The 22706-nt window shown below is 38.9% G+C and overlaps 1 protein-coding gene across 2 annotated transcripts in view; it reads left to right on the top strand.

The window, feature by feature from the left end:
- Positions 1-22706, top strand: part of NPTN (neuroplastin) — a 47085-nt gene that overhangs the window by 21346 nt on the left and 3033 nt on the right. Inside the window, exons 3-8 of one of the 2 annotated variants that reach the window (XM_075273715.1) lie at positions 3677-3857; positions 5505-5599; positions 6326-6462; positions 11007-11277; positions 21609-21630; positions 22433-22502. In XM_075273715.1, coding sequence (XP_075129816.1) covers positions 3677-3857; positions 5505-5599; positions 6326-6462; positions 11007-11277; positions 21609-21630; positions 22433-22493 — 767 coding nt within the window. In that variant the 3' untranslated portion in view covers positions 22494-22502. Of the gene's footprint in view, positions 1-3676; positions 3858-5504; positions 5600-6325; positions 6463-11003; positions 11278-21608; positions 21631-22432; positions 22503-22706 lie in introns of both variants that reach the window. The other variant, XM_075273714.1, reaches the window with a different exon arrangement.

Genomic DNA, 22706 nt, shown 5'->3' on the forward strand with positions numbered 1-22706 from the left:
CATAAAGGCTGAGGCTAGGTTCACATCTGCGCACGGGTTATCTGTCAGAAAGACAGACTGCTAAAACAGAAGTTACCCGCAGACACCTGCACACCCCATAGACTATAATACAGTCCACCAGGTGTCTGCCATTGTTATACTGAAACTGGAAAAGCACGCTGTGCAAGACACTTGTCTCTGACTATTCTGGGTGGTTTCTGCAACTCCGGTGCAGATGTGAAAGAAAGCAATGAAATAACTCCTCTATTATTGTAAAGCTTTCTCATAGGAGTCTTTGGACTGACCTAGTGTTGCTTATAGTCCATTAGTTCTTGTGGGTTTTGTAAACCATATCTCTAAATAGAATTAAAGGGGTCTTTCCGCAAAATCAACTTGGTATAGGGCTGGATTTGTGGAAATCCCAGTGGTCGGACCATATCTGATCTGCAACTTACCTCTTTAAAGGGAATCTATCATTAAAAAACTAATTTTAAACTAAAACCATGTAGGAATAGTCTTTATAAGGGCTATTCATCTCTAACATTTATCTTACACCGCCGTTTTTGAATTTTGTCTTTTCTTCTTTATGCTAATTGTGCTCAGAAAGCTCATTGCCGACTTTCTTCTACTCCGTCCATCCTTTTCTTACAGGAGACCACCACAAAATGGCCGACGGAACAGCTGACTGCATATGTTCCGTCGACCATTATGTGTTGGACTCGTGTAGAAGACCACCGCTAAATGGTGACAGAATATGCGCAGTTGGCTGTTCCATCGGCCATTTTGTGGTGGTCTCCTGTAAGAAGAGGTCGGACGGAGTAGAAGAAAGGCGGCGCTGAGTGAATGAGAAGACTCTGCTCAGAGCACAGAGGGAACGCCCTTTGTGCTTTCTGAGCACAATTGGTATAAAGAAGACAAAATTCAAAAACGACGCCTCGAACTTTCAAGATATAGGTAAGAGATGAATAGCTTCTATAAAGGCTATACCTGCGTGCTTTTAATTTAAAACAAGTTTCTTAATGATAGAATCCCTTTAACAGAAACTCAGTTCAGATGACACCCACCATAATTATGTAGGGAAAATACAATAAAAATATCTACATTCACAAATTTAAAAAAAATGAAATTTTGCCTAATGTGCAATAGTATAATCTACTATAAACAAAATTTGGTGCACCCTCTGCCTGTCAGGTCTATTTTTGAGTTGTCTGCATACAAGTAGTAAGTCTGTCTACTTATTCAGCAATTTTTATAATGACCTGCAGATATTATATATAATCTTTCCATTAGCTTACATAATTTTTTTTACCAAAGGATACAACCAAATGTTCTTCTTTCCATGTGAGTCATGGAAATGGCCAAGAACATTTTGCTTTGCTCTAATGCCCATAGAAGTTGATGAAAAGAGCCCTATCCGATTAGTCTCCAGACTTGGCAGTCCGAGGCAGCCTCACCAGGCAAGACTGGGTATGAGGGATCCCTGTTCCAGGGATTGGAACCGCATGTATTTGTCATTTATGATGTACCCACAGGTAGACCATAAATATCTAAGGTGAGAATATCTTTAATGTCACAGGAGATAACATGACTAATTTGCCAAAACTGCTTTGTCAGTTGAAGCTTTGCCTAAGAGACACCCTGTTCTGTTGGCCTCCTGCATGCATTATTGATATATTGTAATACTGAGCTCTCTCTACTTCAGTGTAGCAGCTCCCTCTTGCATTTGGACCAGAAAGCAATTGCCTGAAAGGAAAGCAGGGAAACAGTTTTGTCAGCCTCGTTATTAGCCCAGTAATAGCAGCCATTTTGATAAATTAGATTAAACCCAGTAAATTACAGCAACAGATCTGCATGTCCATTAGACCAAGTGGCCCAAAAAATATACCTATTTGTAGTGCTATTTGGTTTCCCATGTATACATCCTCTGCGTACGTGAGACAAGGACTCCACTAATTTATCATAGTTGCTGATGATGATATGTTGGGCTTCAGTCACACAGTCACTATTATGATGACTATGCTGCCCTCCTGAGTGTATACTTGTGGAGCACACAGGAAAGTAAAGCTGGTGGAATCTAAAATGTGATCAGGAATGTGAACTGCAGGGATGCAAGTACAAGAAAGAGGTCCACAGTGTGATAGACTATCAGGAGGGGTACGTAGATGAAAAGTTGTGTTTCTGTTAAATGTCTTCCTCATAGAACCATAGTTTACAGACCACCTAGATAACTCACAATTGGCAGACCAGAATTTAAATAATAGTACTGTTACATTACATGACCCCGTTTGCTACATTTGCTAATGAAAGACTTTTCCAGAGTTTCACGTTAAGCATGAAAATCTTTTGTCCATTGCCTGCTGTTGTGTATTGGTAGTATAAATGATTGTAGCCAATATGGACTAAAATGTTCGTTGCTCTATATTAGAAAGTAATCATTCACTCTTAGTCTAATTCTCTCTGTGTATTGCTACCTTTTGGGATGAATTTACACATGACAGATTTCTTGCAAAAATTTCTACAACTTTTCAGCCTTTCTCATCTGAATAGTGCTTGGAGAAACCATTTAGATGAGTATAGCTGTTTTTTAGTTGTAGAAATCTGTTAAATATTCAGGAGTTATTATTATTAATAATAACACTAAATAAATTTTATCTATACAGCACCAACATATTTCGCAACATTGTACAAGGGGTTAAAGTACAGACAAAAAAATACACTACAAAGAAATAGTCCCTTCACACAAAGGGACTGAGGGCCCTGCTCACAAGAGCTTACAATCTATGAAGGAGTTGCTTATTGACAGCAGAGAAAAATACATAAGGTTCAGTGAACCACTTCTTTATTTATTTAGCACTGTGGCCTCTTCATTCTTGGCATGAGTAGTGTCCCAACAGCCAAACTCCTTTGGCCCAAAACTATAAAGCCATGGCACACTATAGGGATACAGATGTATGAATATAATCAAAGTATTATCCATTTTTTCTTTGTGTTTTATTTTATTTTTTTTTCTGTTTAAGAGTTCTGGGCAGCCATTTTGCTAAATTCAGTTTATTTTTCTACAGTGGAAGGATATAGCATCATTATTTTAATACGGTCTGCCTCTGTACATGGGTGCTAAATTATTTGACTCTGCTTCTGGTCGCCCCCTTCTGCCTTCTATACTTTACCAGGAGTAAAAACTGTAATTTTACATAGCAAAACCTTGTGATGAAACCATGACAATGAAGGTGACTTTTGATATGTCAGTTGATGCCATCGCTTGCTTGATGAATGCTCAGGTAAGCCTATATACACTCTCCCAGTGCCTGTGTGTATAGGTGTTATCTGTAGGCCGGTTAGGTGTTAAATGTAAAGTTGCATTATTTTTTTCTTACTGCTTTTAGTTTACTTAAATTTTATACGTATACATTATTGATGCATATTTATTGAGGTAGGTAATGCCCCACCTGCTGCTCGGATAAAGACTCTTGCTTGTTTCATATTGTAGTTTGTGTTTCATCATTTGTCTCAGTGTCTTCAACTTTTGTGACATTCCCCTCTCCCAGTAACTGAAAATTGTAGTCATATTATTGTTTTGTTTTTGCTGTAGTAAATCTGTGTGCTATTTTATTATAATGCTTGTTGCAGGGGCTATTGGAAATGAGGGTGTTTTTAATTAAAAACAAACAAAAAAAAACTTTGATACTTTTTCTTTCAGAGCCAAAAATCAATGCCAGCGAGGAAGTAACTTTAAAGAAAGACATTGGCCCCCTTTTGTTGCAGTGCAACCTTACCCAGAATGGCCTAGGCACAGTTCAAAGCACCTACTGGACCAAGAATGGTGTGGAGATCGCTGACACCCTGACGGAGTCTCCAGTCAGCACAAACATGGAGCACAAGTAAGCCACAAATAGCCAAATATATGTTTTAATGGACTTCAAATCCACTACAGTGACAGACTATATCCGCAATGTAAACCGGTACAGTATTTGCTTGGGTAGATTTCAGTTATATATTCTGAAGGCTTTCTGCAGTGGAGAACTTCCAGCATATACATCCTGTCAAGATGTCCATTTTACATCAAATACGACAGCGATAGTGGCTACTGTGATATTATGTTTCAGGAACACACAAGCACTGCAAAATTTCAGTCATATATTAGATGTAAGTATCCTGACTGATTATTTTCCCCACCCCTGAATACTACTATCACTACCGCACTACGCTATATTTCCTACATTTCCGCTTAGAGTAGACCCCACGTAGTTCGAATTAAAGATTATCATCAGGGGTTTGATGTAGAGATACTACATAACTACAATAGTGTGTCCGCAGTTGATATCAGCGGCACAACAACTAAACAAAGAGCAACCCTTTTTTCTTCTCTCTTCCTTGGCTGTGTCATTCCAGTCGGCGAATCCAGAACGCCTCTAGTGACATCATCAATGACGTTGGCACCCTTTGTGCCACTTAGAAATGGCCAATAACCAATTTAGAGAAGGGCTTGTTGACATCAGATGTACTATGTGCATCTGGTCTGATCCTTTACAGTACCACAGATTATAGTCTCTGCAGTTGATAAGCAAAAACGGCATGTCTTTCTGGAAAGTTGAAACGTGACTATGTAAAAATAGGGGAATATTAATTATTTTGTCCAGCCTTTGTATATGTCAGTGTGTACTGCAGTATCTGCAAAATATCACCTATATCTGTAATGAACTATGTGGATTGTTTGGCAGTCCTGGAAAATGGGGCAAATTTACTAAACTGTGAGCTCAAATTTTGGCCATGTTTGCACCAAAAAAAAAAAGACATTTATATACCTTGCGCCAGATATATTCTGCATTTAAACTTCTTTTGCACCTTGTTTGACAAGCGGGGTGGCTTCATGGCAGATGGACATGACTTTGCAGAAACAGGCATATGTACATTATGATGAAAAATTGCCAAAAGATGGCATACTATTGTAGAAAAGTTTTCAAAGATGTACCAGATTTATTGTACAAAACAAGTCGATGTGCTAAATCTGTAGGTTGACAATAGAAAAAGCCCACGTTATCTACCTAGTCTGCCCTATCATAGGATAGAGATCTTTATTATCCCTGCCTTGTTTATATTAATTTGTTGTAGATTTTCCAAGCACATTTCCTGGAAGTTTGTCCTAAGCCTCAACTACTTTTTCAGTAAAATCACATCTGACTATGCTTCTTATCTTTCCTCAGCAAATTTCATAATAATGATAATTTTTAACAGTAGCAGCTTGCTGTAATAATTCCACATACTTGTTGCGCAAAAAATGTTCCTAAAGAATCTTCTTTTTTAAAACTTAGTGACTGCTATGCCATGGACTACTCATTTACAAAAAATAAAAAAATTAAAATACAAATTGAATTCAAAGTTATTTAGTCTTTCACTTCTCTTCTCCTTTTGTTGATGCTAAGATGAGAAATTAGGAAAATGTACTTCATTGTTTCCTTTTGATACCACACTGCTTAGAGCATTTTCCTGATCCCTGGATGTAACTAGTACTCCTGTTCCAATTATAGGATCCCAAAACCAAAAGCTGACGATTCTGGAGAATATCAGTGTGTATTTACCTTCACTAGTTCTCCACCTGTCAATGCCACTATTGAAGTGAAAGGTTAGTATCAATTTAAACCAAGTTTCAACCTGATGTCTTTGGACGTAGGAATTTATATATGTTTATTCGTAACATAAGAAATGGTATCTTAACAGTTTCCGTTACTTAGTTTTCTTAAAGGGGTTATCTGATTTCTGGTATTGATGGCCTACCCTTTCAACAATGTTTACATACCGCAAACCATGCTGCTCGCTCGCCATACAAACAGTAAAGTAGAGCAGTGTGGCTTGCAATATGTAAATATTACAGAGAGCCACAATGTCTTGGTACATGTGATCTGTGCGGTTCCTGAGTGTCGGACTCCACAGATTTAATATTGCTGGCCCATCCTAAGGACAGTTAACTATGGATAATCTCTTTGAAGAGTGCCACTAAGTACCCTATGTTGTCCTATGTGATTGGCAACATAGAATAGAGGGGTTCCTCTGAGCGGTTAAAAAAAAATTAACAGGTTTTAATATGAAAATATGATACAAGCCTTATAAATGCTTGAGATATATACTTATTGATAGCCTGTAAGTCTGGTTTTTCATGCCAGCACATACTAGTTGATTATTATTCCCTGTCTATGGACTCATAGGAATAGCCTTCAATCTGATTGTTTTTGTAAAAGAAGCAAATGTCAGTCTATACATAACTGACGCGTTCTATTGTCAAAAACTGTTCCATGATCATTCATCTGCCTGGATGTGAATTACTTATTATCTATTTCATGTTATTCTTCAGCTACTCCAGAAATCACTGGACACAAAAAGAGTGAAAACAAGAATGAGGGACAGGAGGCTATTCTGTATTGTAAATGTGTGGGATATCCTCACCCTGACTGGACCTGGTACAAAATGATGGTTGATGGTTCGCTAAATGTAAGTACATGCTAGTATTATGATATTGCTTTGTTTTTGTGTAATATGAGTGGTATTCCATGTGGTTTCATTGCTCACCGATTTTTATTGAGTTCGATATTCCATTTGGGGGGGGGGGGGTCCCCAAGCAGGCTCCCCGAACAGAATACTGAACACAGATGTGAACCGGGCCTTATGCAGGTTTGAACCTGTGCAAGTTTCAACCTTTCTTAGTTCTACATGGTACCTGATTTCTTTAATGTCAGTTGAGGTTGAGTGTTCATTGAGTGCAGATGATTTGTGTTATCTAGTTATACGTACCGGTCATTTTAACTCAAAGGAGGCTCATTTTAATGAAAGTTTATTGAATGCTTTTAATAATAAGAAGGAAAATGGTGGGATGACGAGTAAAGAAGGCTACTATAACTTAATTGAGAAAGTGCGAGTGTCAAAATCTAAAACCAGTGGGAAAAACACCTGAGGAACATTGTCTTTTTATTTCACAAGCACTGATGAAAATTCTATACTTCCTAAATATTGTAATTTATCACTTCTGCCGAGAGGGTTTGGGTTGTATGTAAAATAACCAGTTAAAATGATAAATTGAATATATATTATCACATTAACCACCTTTATTGGTTATTATGCATACTAACATAATTATCAAAGTAACAGTAACATATATATATATAATATATATATATATATATATATATACATATACACACACACACACACACACACATTTGTCCTTGCAGGGTTAAGTGTGGGCAACTCAAACTTGTTCAGGAGTAGGGGTTTTAGCTTAAAAAATGCTAAAACCCCTAGTTCCAGCATCAGGGAATCTGTTCCATTCCATGTCAACATTGATATGTTGGGTACCAGTGATGTGTTAGCAGTGCTGCCACCAGTGTCAACATGTGACTGCTGTGCCAGTATGGAATGGAACTGGGAAGCTACATACTATACATTATAACTCACACATTTAAAAAGATAGGTTATGCACCTGGGTGAGAGGCACATACCTGATCATATTAAGCTAACTGCAAAGAAATAGAAACTAGTGCATATGAAGTCATAATATAAAGAATTATTAAGTGTGCTGAATACAAAAATAGTGCATAATATGGTATAGGATCAAGAACAAAAATAAAAGCTAACAAAAAAAGGCTGGGTTCACATCTACGGCAGAGACTTTGTTGCAGTAACTATTGAAAATCACTGGTCAGCTGACTTTTTCATCCAGTGGTTTCATATTTAAAAAAAAAAAAAAAAAAAAAAAGACAACCAATGGATCCTATTATAGTCTGTTATTTTGGTCTGTCAGGGGATTAGATGGTGAAAATAACGTACCACGTACTCAAAAATGTAAATGCGTGGTAAACACTACCAGCCTGGATAATGTGTCTTGAGTGTTTGGTAGAGAGATTGCCATGCATCTACCTTTATGGGTGTATGTTAGCTTGTGTCTTCTGAATTATCCTGTGCCTTATACAGATACATTATAAAATTCAATCCTGTATACAATTATGATTTCATGTGTATTAGTTTTGAACTTTGGCCTCATGATCGTAACTAGAGCACAAAAGGGAATGTTGAAGCTTCCCTAGTTGCTCTTCATATTCCTTTGACCTGTTTTATAGCTGATACATTGTAATGACATTGGAAAAGAAACAGAGGCTAAAGAACACTTTTTCTCGGGGTTCAAAAGCAAATCCTGCATCAGAGTTGCTGTCTTATAGAATGGCAACGTTCTCTCTTATTCACCAAAGTAGCACCAAATATATTGTGCCATTTGGCTGGTTCACTAACACCACTGGGAGAGCGGAGGCAATAGGAGCTAGGAAGCGGCCACTCCAGGAGCCTGTCAGATTCTGGATCACTCACACAGGAGCAGCCACAACTTACAGCCAAGGAAAGTGGAGGCATCAGTAACACCTCTTCAGGCATCCTACAATCTGCCGCCTTAGGCTAGATACTCATCTCGCCTCATGACAGATGTGGTCCTGCCACTGCTCTACTCATAGTGATTGGTGGCCTGAATGTGTATGCAGATTAAAGGGTTGTCCAACTCCTTTTTATTAATGGCCTATCCTCCAAGATAGGTCTTCAATAAAAGATCAGTGGCGTTCCTTTATATGGGAAACCTTCTGATCAGTTATTCAAAAGGGCTGAGTGCCGTGACTACTTCAGTGTTTGCATTGTACACCAACTGTTTCATGGTGGCTGTATGATGTAATTACATCCTCATCCTCTTCACTTCCATGGGGCCTAAGTATGCAGGGCTATGGAGTCAGTAGGCTAAACCATTATCGCTAGGTTCACACTAGCGTTCAGCTCTCCTTTGTTCTGGTCTGAATGGGAACCCGAAAGATAGCGAGCCTGTCCACTTAAAAGGCGGTTACGCGAGCACACCTTTGGACCACATAGACTGTAATGTGGTCTGTTGGGTGTCTACCAGTTTTATACTGAAACCGGAGGAGAGAAAAGTCCACTTTCGAGTACTTTAGTACAGTCATGGCCAAAAGTTTTGAGAATGAAACAAATATTATATTTTCACATGATCTGCTGCCCTCTGGTTTTTATGTGTGTTTGTCAGATGTTTTTATCACATACAGAAATATAATTGCAATCATATTATGAGTAACAAAAGCTTATATTGACAGAATGAGTTAATGCAGCAAGTCAATATTTGCAGTGTTGACCCTTCTTCTTCAGGACCTCTGCAATTCTCCCTGGCATGCTCTCAATCAACTTCTGGACCAAATCCTGACTGATAGCAGTCCATTCTTGCACAATCAATGCTTGCATTTTGTCAGAATTTGTAGGTTTTTGTTTGTCCACCCGTCTCTTGATGATTGACCACAAGTTCTCAATGGGATTAAGATCTGGGGAGTTTCCAGGCCATGGACCCAAAATCTCTATGTTTTGTTCCCTGAGCCATTTAGTTATCACCTTTGCTTTATGACAAGGTGCTCCATCATGCTGGAAAAGGCATTGTTGATTGCCAAACTGCTCTTGGACGGTTGGGAGAAGTTGATCTTGGAGGACATTCTGGTACCATTCTTTATTCATGGCTGTGTTTTTAGGCAAGACTGTGAGAGAGCCGATTCCCTTGGCTGAGAAGCAACCCCACACATGAATGGTTTGAGGATGCTTTAGTTGGCATGAGACAAGACTGGTGGTAGCGTTCACCTCGTCTTCTCCGAATAAGCTGTTTTCCAGATGTCCCAAACAATCGAAAAGGGGATTCATCAGAGAAAATGACTTTACCCCAGTCCTCAGCAGTCCACTCCCTGTACCTTTTGCAGAATATCAGTCTGTCCCTGATGTTTTTTCTGGAGAGAAGTGGCTTCTTTGCTGCCCTCCTTGAGACCAGGCCTTGCTCCAAGAGTCTCCACCTCACAGTGTGGGCAGATGCACTCACACCTGCCTGCTGCCATTCCTGAGCAAGCTCTGCACTGCTGGTAGCCCGATTCCGCAGCTGAAACACTTTTAAGAGGCGGTCCTGGCGCTTGCTGGTCTTTCTTGGGCGCCCTGGAGCCTTTTTGCCAACAATGGAACCTCTCTCCTTGAAGTTCTTGATGATGCGATAGATTGTTGACTGAGGTGCAATCTTTCTAGCTGCGATACTCTTCCCTGTTAGGCCATTTTTGTGCAGTGCAATCATGACTGCACATGTTTCTTTAGAGATAACTATGGTTAACAGAAGAGAAACAATGATGCCAAGAACCAGCTTCCTTTTAAAGTGTCCAGTGGTGTCATTCTTACTTAATCATGAAAGATTGATCTCCAGCCCTGTCCTCATCAACACCCACACCTGTGTTAATGGAGCAATCACTGAAACGATGTTAGCTGGTCCTTTTAAGGCAGGGCTGCAATGATGTTGAAATGTGTTTTGGGGGATAAAGTTCATTTTCTAGGCAAATATTGACTTTGCAAGTAATTGCTGTTAAGCTGATCACTCTTTATAACATTCTGGAGTATATGCAAATTGCCATTAGAAAAACTGAAGCAGTAGACTTTGTAAAAATTAATATTTGTATTATTCTCAAAACTTTTGGCCATGACTGTATGCCGATTTTAGGCGTAGCTTGGAGACTCACAATGCAGATGTCTGACTCCTACTGCATAAAGCTCTTCTAATTAACAAAAATAGTGATTGAATTCCTATGAAAGTAAATATATATGCAATTATACAAGTAATTGCGTAATCATTTTATGTGGAAGCCAAAGTTAGTAACTTTTTCCAATTTTGACTCCACCCAAAAATGACCCTGACTTAGACGCAATAGCCTGAGCATAAAATATAAAAAAATTTCTGAAAAGATTAAAAGGAGTTATTTTTTCTTTCCACCAATCCATGATGATCTTGTCCTTCATGTTACGGAAATTTAAAATATGGGTTCTTTAGTGCTTGTTTATCTCAGCATGGTCTCCCTCACCGATTGCTAAGAAGCAGACTCATCTCTTTGGTCATTGCACAGTGTTTCATTGGGGAATACTGCACGGGTGATATGTTTTTGTTGAAGTGTCTAAATACTGTTCTTTTAACCTTTCAGGAGCTAACTACTGACGATGATCGAATGTTTATCACAAACAAAGATAACTACACAGAATTAAAAATCATTAACCTGGATATCGCCAAAGACCCTGCAGTTTACCAATGTAATGCTACCAACACTGTTGGCTCTGTAAGCAGTACCATCATCTTACGTGTGCGCAGTCACTTGGCTCCAGTGTGGCCCTTCCTTGGAATTGTGGCAGAGATAGTCATCTTAGCAGTCATTATTGTGGTGTATGAAAAGCGCAAAAGACCAGATGAAGTGCCAGACGGTAAGAACAGGATGAGGGACATACATGCAATATTTTCTTAACACCTAATTTCACTCCAGTAGCCAATTTACTTATGCCAGATATTGTTGCTCATAGCCAGCATAGATTTAATGTTCCTATGTAAGGACAGCCAAATATGAGTCCAACAAGCTTAAGACTGTAATATGAAACGCCAGTCTTAAAGGGAGTCTTCCAGCAAAATAATCCCTATCAGAAAGCCAAGGTTCGTAAGAATAAAATGCTTTTTCCTGATTTGTGGCTCTGTTGCATAGATTTTGGCCTTTTTTTCCTGATATATTACTTGGTCACAGCGTCTGCAGAGCATAAAGTTCTGTGCAGAGGACTTTTTCCTCCATCACTTTCCCTTTAAAAAGCCTGACTCCATGTAACTGTAGTTTTAGCAGTCTGCATCTCCATTGTTCGGGTCTCCCTACTGAACCAACACTACTAAGAACCAGCAGGAATGTGAACCTAGCGTTATTGGAGTTTTTGTATCTCCTGCTTCTATTTGCTGCAAGCACAGCAGAAGTCTGCTCTAGTGTACAGGGCAATGCAAGTGAATGAGTTTTATGCTAGTTGCATTCTGCAGAGAAAAAAAAAAGTAGTCCGTACTATGTAGGCATGTATAATTTTGTAATGCAAAGGATAAAATGCAGGCAAGTCAACAGCTATAACACATGGTGCTTACCATTGGTTTTCCTTTTCTTTTCATAGCTCATGTAATAGCTGCTTTATTGTTATATTGTAATTATTTGCTAGTTCGTTGTGTGTTAACTCCTTAAATTCCTTTTTAATTCAGGTTTCCTTAGTAGAACACATTGGAGTTTTTTATGTGTAAGAAAGATGAATGCAAATGTGGTTATTTGGTGCAATTGCCTTTTCTACTGCATGAAAATTTGGGGAGAAAGATCATATTGTAAGACCAATAAAATGGCTACATTTGTGTAAAGTACAAATAATAAAATATCTACATAATTGGACTGCCTAGTGCTCGGATAGGCTCCGTTTAGATGAAAGGAATTGGTTATGATTTGCCCCATGGTATTCTAGTATGATATTCAGAGTAGGCTTAATCACTCTGTGCTCACCGAAGACTCTGTCTTCTTTTGCCGATGCCTCTCCGCCATGTCATCAGCCGGCAAGTCTGTGTTTGGGATCCAAATCTGCCATGGCAGAGCTGACTGAGCATGCACGGGATTTGGGTACCAAACGCAGACTCGCCGGCTGATAACGCGGCTGACAGGCGTTGACAGAAGAACAGAGGCTTCACTGGAGAAATTCAGAATTTCACACAAAGGAGCCAACATTTGTTAATACAGACTTACAAAATTTAGAAATAACAAAAATACTGTCAGAAAGACAAAAGTTGTTTGAAAGTTTAGTAATGCTTTAACGTGATCTCCACTACCCCAGCTTACCTGAATTACATAAATTCAAATGAAGAAACACTTTAAAGCCGTTGTCCAGGCTGAATTAATATTTTTTTAATTAGGCCATGGGAGGTGACAAAAAAACCTCACCTGTCCCTGGTACTTCAATCTCCTCCCAGTACAGTCCGGTCTTGCTACTCATGTGTTGTATTTTACGGAAGTCTTTGCCAGCTGTGATGTCCTGGGTCCCTTTTGCTGAGGCTGCTGATTGACCTTAATAGTCATGTGCAATGGGAACTTTAGCCAGAAGAAAACAATAGAGCTGCAGGACTGAACCATCAGGAATTTTACCTCCCACAGCCTGATTTAAAAAAAAAAAAAAGTAAAATTTTCACCTGGATAACTCCTTTAAAGGGGTTGGCCACTTTCAGACCAATATTGACAAACAAATGTACAATAAAAAGAAATACAATTTTCCAATATACTTTCTGTATCAATTCCTCACGGTTTTCTAGATTTAAGCTTGCTGTCATTCATTCTGTTACTTCTAGAGGATACAACTCTGACCATGGTCATGTGATTTATGGTCCATGGTCATGTGATGAGCACACAGGTGCCGCTCGTTACAGTCACAGCACAATATTCAGATAGCTGCCTGGTAATCAGCTGTGCACCTGTGTGCTCATCACATGACCATGGACCGTAAATCACATGACCATGGTCATAGTTTTATCCTCTAGAAGTAACAGAATGAATGACAGCAAGCCGAAATCTAGAAAACCGTGAGGAATTGATACAGAAAGTATATTGGAAAATTGTATATCTTTTTATTGTACATTTGATTGTCAATATTGGTCTGAAAGTGGCCAACCCCTTTAAGTCCCCCTTTCCCCCTACCCTTATCACCATCTGAAATTTTCAGTCACTCTCAGTTCACTAAGTCTATCTCAAGATGACTTTTCAGCTTTGCTGAGTGATTAGGTTCTTTGCTGCTACTATTATAGCAGGAGCATGAGGCTAGCTGTTCTTCTTTATGTGTACTGTGTATGGGAGACCTCAGAAGTGATACTGTCCTCCCTGACACTGTCACAAATCCATGGAAGCAGCAGCTGGGAGGACACTATACTGCAGTACCAAATTGTGCAGCTGTCAATCCAGCCCAGGGGCGAAAGAAAACACTACAAGCTGCAGCAGCATGTGTGTCTTTCTGCTTCTCTTACTCCACCTATCTCTACAGACTTCTTTGAGAAACTGTAGCCTGATCTCTCTGTGAAGCTGAGAAACTCTCCCCTAGGGGAGAAATAATTTTGAATAGTGGATCTGTTGGTTTAAGCGCTAGAAATAATCAGATGTACAGATTTTTATTTTTTCCATTGATATGGTTTATCTAAAAAACTTATTTTTTTAATAACAATGTCACTCACCAATTTTTTCCCCTCACCTGGTATATCTGGTAAGTGTGAGTTGTATATGCATTTAAGTAGCAAGTTTCTACAGGGATAACACAAGTGTCGTGTTGTCTAAGGTTTGTATAAATTATTTCTGAGCCATGGTGCCATCTTGCTGTGGGCATGAAACGCACTGCTGATGGCCAAATGCTAAAGTCTTGTAGGTAAAGAAATGGGCATTTCTGCAGTTTATACTAAACTCTAAAGGTGTGTACACATTTGTTAAATGGTATAACGCTGTCTTTGCTGCTTGACGGTTCAGTGCAGTGTCTCTTATGAGACAGTAATTCAGCAGTGCATTTCATATACTCCAGTATGACCTAAAAGTTATTTCCTGGCTCAGCCTTGCTTTGCTTTCTAAGGTTATGCATCTTGTATAGATTATACTAGTTTAAGCCCAGTAAGTTGGATGCAGTGAGCTATGCTGCTCAAATATGCCTGTTAAGTCCAAGAGCAAACTAGGCCACTGCAAGATATAGAAGTGTTCAAGGCCAGAAAAATCGGTGTCTTTTAAATACATAAATCTTAAGTTAGAATGCAGCATTTTAGGTATTAAAAAAAAAAAAACGTACGTGATGACATATTTTCAAATTGACTTGTTGTACATTTCTGTACAGACTTCTTGCTATGGGGCATGTTACAGTAATGTTCTAGATTTTAAAGGGTTTATCCAGCTTTTAAAATTTAGTATGGGCCATCAATTTTAGATTGGCAGGGATAAGACTGTCAGGACCCCTTGTCCCCCATCCCACATCAGCAGTTTCCAGGACCTTTCAGCTGCCTGCATTCTTTACATGAAGTAAGAAACTCACTCCCTGTAATTTTAGTAGTTGAATCTATAGGTGTTGGGGGGTCACAATTGGACCCCCACAAATTGGAATCGGCCATCAATTTTTAAAAGCTGGATAACCTAATGAATTCTTCTTGAGTCAGCGTTATTATTTACATATTTAACAAAACTGTTGAATGTGACGGTAAATACAGGGCTTTTTGATTCTTCATATGATATACTTTTGCTTTTTTCCCACCCCTTTTGTGCAGCTAGTTCCACATTAAACAAGAGTGATCTTTTATAGAGTCATAATTTTGTTGACGTTAACCAGAGGCCTGAACTCTTCAGCTTTAATATCTATATACAGATAATGTGTGTGCATGAGTGTGAGTGTGTTGGGGATTTTCCTTACAATGGACGTTTCCATCATGATGCACTGCAGTCCTTGCTGTCTTTATAAGGGATTCCTTTCTAGTGGGAATTCAGTGCATCCTGCTGGTCAGAGTGAGCACTGCCTGTATATAAACCTGCCCTTCCTTTCACCATTTGCTTCTATCCACTTCACATTTTGCTTGCCTCTTTTCTCAGCAGCACAGATTGAATCGGCCACTTTGTCTGTCTTTTTATTTTCCAATGACGGTTTTTTTTTTCTATTTGATTTATTTTCTTTACTTTGTTGGTTGGGAGGGGGATATCCAGGGAGGTAGCTTTTCTAATTATACTTGTCGGTTACTGTGACTTTTTTTTTTCCCCCTTCAATTGCATCAAACCTTAAATATTATGGTGGTAAGTGCGAGTTCTGCATGCTTTTCCAGTTTGTCTAATCTCGCTTCCGTTGTTGGGATTGCTCAAGCCCATGATGTTAACACTTGGAGTTTTCCCTCATCCACTCTCACAACTAATTTTCAGTTTGTTTTGGTTTCTTGTTTGTTGTTTTCCCCTTGCTTTAGTTTGAAGAACAATACATTTTTTTTTAAATATTATATCCGGCTCCTTTCTAACACTTAAATTAATGCAGGATAAACTATAACATAGCCTGTTCTGCTCTTGGCATGGGTTTGGGTCTAGAACTCAATACCATAGTTGCACACAGGGAAATCTTGCTTGACCCACCTTGGCATGTCAAATCAAAAGGATTTCTTAACTATGGTCCTCGAATGTCAATTCACTATTTAAAGGTTCTCCTTTTGTTGCTGATTTAAGGTACATCTATATAGGGTCAGAGTTGTGTTTTTTCTTTTTTAAATTACCTGATTTTTCTGAACCCATTCACTTGCTCCTTAGAAACTAACAGATGGGTGACAGATGAATGGGGGTGGGTTTGGCTGCTATGTAACATGAAGATCTATAGGTTGCTTACAGATGTAGTAGTCTTAACTTGCATCTGATAACTTGCTACAGAGGTGATATCACAAAAACCATTGTAAAAGTAATGCGAAAAGGGTTGTTTTTTTTTAACTGTTTAACTCCTTAGGTGTTAAGTTAAAGTTCACTACATATGTGACAAATTCTAGGATTCTTCTCATCAAGGCTATATGCTAAGTTGCCCTATCAATTTTTAGTCTCTTCTGTCAGGAAAACAAGCTCTGACTCTTGTAAAGATGTATTATGATGCCAATCAGCATGAAATTTTCGGCCTACTTAGGCTGATGGGTAGCGATGAACTTCATAAATCTGTCATCAGATGCATTTCCATAGGAGTGTTAAAGGTTTACCAACCTTAATTGTTGTTTACTAAGTTTTCACTTGAAATACCTTGGAGGAAGACTTCTTTAGGATTATTTTATACTTTCATACCCTGCATTATGTGGCTCTTTCTAGCACATATAAAGTAGATCGACCATTGGACATGCCTCCCCTCCTTATTTTAGTTTCCTTCCCTACCAATCAAAGTGGAGCACATTACACAAAAATCATTGTTATATGTGTAAAGTTCTCATTTGCTCCTAATGAAGCTTAATAATAATATATTTTTTATTATATATTTTTTTAAAAAAATTTATAAATCCGAATTACTTGAAAAAAGAATTCGTATGCAAAAGTGTCCACACAAGATATGTCTAGTTGAAAGTCCTTCTAGTTTATAATAATAATAATTTCACAATAAATTCTCAATGCATAGTTAAAATAACTTGTTTCTTCCTTTTTCCAAATCCTAGTTTCCTCTTCATTATAAAATGACTCCTGGCTTCTCATACTACTTTGCTCTACACTTGTACTCTATCTCAGCTGATCCATCCAAAAGCAGGGGAAAAGTGGCTCGTGACAAAGTACCGTAGGCATTTTACAGAAATCAAGGGGGAATCTGAGGAACTGCACTAGAAAGATTCAAAAGCAGGGCACCCTATATTTTAACTATGCATTTATTGTCACTTTAAATTCCCAAATTCTTGTCAAGCTACCAAACAATGCTCATGCTTCCTTTAGGGTGCATTCACATGGAGGATTTTGGCGCGGATGTGGGGAAAAAAAAGCCTCCTGTTGATTTCATTTGGTTCTGTTTTCCGCGCAGAAAAAAACACCTCCTATTGATTTCAATGGGTTCTGCATGGGAAACGGAACCCATAGAAGTCAATGGGGAGGTTTTATTTCTGCGCAGATGCTGATGCGAATTCCGCGCCAGATTCAGCACACAGAAACTCCGTGTGAATGCCCCCTTATTCCTCAAGTCTTTTGGCCCCTTGTCTAGACAGCAGTGGTCAGTGATTACAAGCAAAATACAAAGTGCTTCATAGTACAGAAACTCTAATATATATAAAAAAGAAATAATAAAACGCGTGTATTTTTGCTTAGAAAAAAAAGATGTGCCTTAGGGGGTGTTTACAGTAGTGTCGGTGTCCGACACCTAGTGTCCGATGCTAATGCCCGCACAAAATCTTGCACGGACATTAGTATCGGACACTAGCTGTGTCCGTTACATTTTGCATTGATTTAATGGAACATCATGTGCGTTCTTTTACAGTCAGTGTCTGTCCTTAAAGGGATTCTACCATTAAAACTTTTTTTTTTGTGTGTGGATAAGACGTCGGAATAGCCTTTAGAAAGGCTATTCGTCTCTTACCTTTAGACATGGTCTCCGCCGTGCCGTTCCTAAGAAATACTAGTTTTTACCTGTATGCAAATGAGTTCTCTGGCAGCAATGGTGGCGGGCCCCAGCGCTCAAACAGCGATGAGGGTGTCCACACCGCTGCCAGAGAAGTGTCTCCAAGCGCCGCCTTCGACCGCCGCGTCATGTTCAAAGTCTTCTTCCAGCGCAGGCTCGTAACTTCTAGCAGAGCAGACTGCACAGGCGCACAGGTCACGGGAAAATGGCCGCTTGCACAGTATTAGCGGGAGAACTCATTTGCATACCGGTAAAAAAAACGGTATTTCTAAGGAACGGCGCGACGGAGATCATGTCTAAAGGTAAGAGACAAATAGCCTTTTTAAAGGCTATTCCGACATCTTATCCACAATTTTTTTTTTTTTTAATGGTAGAATCCCTTTAAGTGTCTGTTCACAAAGATGTCCAATTTTTCAAGCGGACAGCAAAAACCTACATGTAACTATATGGGCGGTGTTGTTGCTGTTACTCCGCCCAGGTGATACGTGACTGGCTGTAAGTTTCGCGCATGCACCTTTGGTACAAGCCGACGTAGGTAGTAGGCTCGTATAGGGTCTTAGGGTGTGTAAAGGATCCGGCTCTCTGATTGGTGAATGTGAGGAGGGAGGCAGGGTTACTCGCCCTGTTAAAAGATCGTTTGCTGGCGCGCTCACTCGCAGCCGAACATTAGTGCCGGAGGAGAGCGGGGCAAAAATGGGCTCTGCTATTCTATAAATTTAAAACACCTCTGATGAATAGTTAGTGTTAATTCTACTAGGAAACGCGTTGGGTGTCCTTAGCTACTCTCCCAGTGTACAAAAGGTCTCAAGTCTGTGAGTGACTCTGCAATTCTCAACACTGGGGTTTAGTTTCTTTCTATGAAGTGGGTCAGGATTTAAACTATTCATAATCCAGACCATTTCAGGTATCTTCTGGCTAAGTGCTCCAGTCTGCAAGTGGTCTCTCTCTTGCTCAGGAGTGACTACAGTAGCTATTCACTGGAACTTAGCCATACTTACCTAGTGCTAGGATTCAGGCTATTAGGAGTCTAGGCAGAATATACCCTATAACCGAGGGGATTATCTAGATCATTAGGGAGTACTGGGTTAGGTATATTATGCCTAGATGACTTGGGAGATTCCCTCTAGCTATTAACCCTCTGTTGTCCAGGCTTGATACAGTTTGGACACTTTATATTTATGTCATTGAAGCTTTGCAGCTTTATTACACTCATGAGGGAATTGTGTTTTTTGTCCCTGGTTAAGTGGATAAGTGGTTAAGCCGGTGTTGCCAATTTAAGCAACATTTTTGGTATTGAACCAGCAATACCGAGCAGTTGCCACACAGATACTTACTTCTGGTACTTTATACCCTGTTTTGGTTTCAGTATATGTAGCGCGTCAAAAAAAAAAAAAAAAAAAGTTTGGCTAGATTTTTATTTTTTTTAATCTCTACAGCTTTCACTGTATAGGACAAATTATTGATTTAGGCATTGTCAGATGTTTGGATGGCTAATGTATTTAATTCTATATGTATTCTAGTAAAAGGGGAATTTTTTTTTTAACTTGTAAGGCATGTGATGATTAGACAAAAATACAGCGGTTTTGAAGTTCATGTCAAAATTGATATATTGCTATTGACACTTGCTGCAGCCAGATGTTGGTATCTATATTCCTATAGCAGGCCTAATAGCCTTCAGAAGGCTCCAGGCTGCCATAGTAACCTGATGGCTGTCATGATCTTGATAGGTGGGAGCCATACTGGCAAAGAACACTGAGAGGAGTGGGGGAAATGGTGCAGAGTGGGCAAAGCCATTGACTTAAATAGTTGACATTTGATCATGAGTATTACCGCCAGATTTCCACGGCAGGGGTCTGCTTTGTGGTTGAGCAGGTACCATATTTCAATAGCTAACATCCGTCGTACTATTATGGCAGATGTTTACAACAGGTTATCAAGTACATTGGAAATTTTAAGCAAAGTTGTGACTTGTTTCTGTAGGAACTTGCTCCATTTTTCCTTTGCATTGTTTATTAATGTCAGTGTTGATTTTTTTTTTTTAATGTACATATTACAAGGATAAGAGTGAAGTGCAACTTGGAAATGTTCAATATTTAGAGTGAAACCTCTTCAGAAGATCATGTTTTTTTAGAGACCACCTCTTAATCAAGCTTCCTATTCACTATATATTATGCGCCCCGGCCATCATCTTTGAGAAGACCACCCTTTAGAGGACCACTTTTTAATGCAGTTTCAGGTGTCTGTGTATAAAAATTAAATCTACAAATATGAGCGAGAGCTAGAACATTCTTAGGAAAACTGCTAGCCTAGAAGCACTAGATGTCGCTAGAGAACGCTTTCAAGCAGTAAAACTTGTGGAAGTGATGCAAAATACAGTTTAAACCTTTGCTGGTGGGTGACAGTACATATCATTTATAAACTACAGTATCATGGTATATAGTTTGTTGTCTCTAACCCTCTACAGTCTCTTTAACATTACTAGAAGAAATATTTATTTGCTAGTGAATGGACTGTTACATTTGTTACGTGTGTATGCGCGTGTGTGTGTGTGTGTGCGTTTTTGTTTAGGGAATTGGTTGCTGTGTCTCAGGCCCTCTGTGTAAATGTAGCTCTCTTGTGCGTTAATACAGCACGCTGTATTCCTACCCAGTCTGACTTTTCTGTCCCATTTCAAAATGCATTTTGCCAGTTTACCAGATGTTTGTGGACAAAGGCTTGTTGACTGTTTGTGCACAATTTTTTGTTATTTTGCTTTGAATTCCCTCCTCCCCTCCCCAAAAATTATTTTTGGCTACCTGTTGACTTTGTTCATGTGTTGGCAGCAGGTAGAAAGGAAGTAATATAGGTCATATGATCATATTACTCCCAGTTTGTGCTCATGCAGGTACCAACAATTGTTTCAGATTGTACCTTCTCTCCATCTTTTTGCTTCATGTGCACTAGTCTCCTTGTGGAATCCTGCTGTTATTTTTTCTTAAAGACTTCAGTGAAAATTACCTTGCTTGTTAACATTTCAGATACCTGCTGTTTCTAGATAATCACTTGAAATCAATTGTTTAGATATTGTAAAATGATTTATGATCATTCTGAGTAACATACTAATAATTTGGCAATTGCAGAAACAAACGTATATGATGTGGGTCAAAGGGCCTAAAAAAAGTAGCTGAAGTCTGAGGGGGAAGATAATTTTCTAATTATCATAGTTTTAGGAAGAAAGCAGTTTGGTATCATAAAAGGGAAGATCTAGGGAGGACATGATCTGATCATAGAGACACCCATAACGCGACAGTAAGAAAACCACCAGCAGGATTTTACAACTGAAATGTTGGGTTTGTCTTCTCATTAAATTTACTCAGTGAACCACTGGAACTAGGGGACAAGATGTTTTCAATACATCACAACAATCTGTCCACTACAGTTGCAGTCCTTCATGGCCTATCAGACTTAAGCTTCATTGTAAAGAACATACCCAGTCATTTACAATAATAAGATGCCTCGATATGCTAGTGACTGAAGTGTCCACAGAGTGAACACCAGTCGCTCCACTAACAAATGTATAGATATATTGCTTGTTACTGATCTAATTGTCTCTCTTTGATTTTCTTTCCTTCTTACAATGTCTTGGATGTTTTGTGCAGATGATGAACCAGCTGGACCCATGTAAGTAAACAATCTGCCTACAAAAAACAAACCTTGCTTTTCTCTACATTGTAAGTTTACCTTGTTCCTCATCTCCTCCTCACACTCACTCCACTTTTATATAATGTAGTACAGGGTGTCCCACTCGGGAGTACAACTTTAAAACTGTGAATTACTCTGCAAGGCGTGCATGTATTATCATGCAACAAGGTTCAAAATATTCCTTATTTAATGAAGAATTGATTCTGTGTCATAAAGAGGCGGGCACTATAGCTGGCGCCGCAACATCGGGCCAGAGTGGCAAAAGCAAGCATGCAGTATACCATACCACAAAGAGTGTTCATTGTGAATACCTACTGGGTCACCGGGTCAGTTAAACAGTATTAGAGGGAATATTTGAAGAAATTTGGAGGGAGAAACCCACCTACCTTCAAAACCATCACAAAATTGGCCAAAAAGGTGGAGGCGACTGGAAGCTTGGTTGATCAGAATTCTTGAGGACGACCTTGGATGCTGGATACAAAACACCTGAAGAAAGAAGTATCTGCCACTGACCACTCCTGAGTTTTTTTTTACACTTTACTCACTTCTGTGGTACTATAGAAATGAATAGCATGATCTTACATGCACAACTTCTTGTGATCAGTGGGTGTCTTAGAAATTTGACACTCAGTGATCATACATTTATAACATTTATATCTTATTTCATTAAATTTATAATATGTCTGTATGACCGAAAAACAATGCTTGACCATTGTACAATGCACCTTTATTTTTCAGTATGTTTTAAATGCCTCATGCTTACATTTCTTTATTCTTTCAGGAAGAGTAATTCCACAAACAACCACAAAGATAAGAACTTGAGGCAAAGAAACACAAGCTAAATAACTCTAGTAAGTGAAGTAAGACTTTATGGTAAAAACAATATATAAATCATGATTAGTAACCAGTGCTAGTTATCAATTCATCAGTTCATCATACACATAACAAAGAGGTACATTTATTATCTCCCTATGCCAGTTTATTAGCGTAACAAAAAAACCCAAAAAACTCTGCAAATTGGGGGTTTGTAACTTTTTAAATGTCATTAGTGAGAA

The sequence above is a fragment of the Leptodactylus fuscus genome, chromosome 5, assembly GCF_031893055.1.
Source record: "Leptodactylus fuscus isolate aLepFus1 chromosome 5, aLepFus1.hap2, whole genome shotgun sequence".
In the NCBI taxonomy this organism is placed as follows: Eukaryota; Metazoa; Chordata; class Amphibia; order Anura; family Leptodactylidae; genus Leptodactylus; species Leptodactylus fuscus.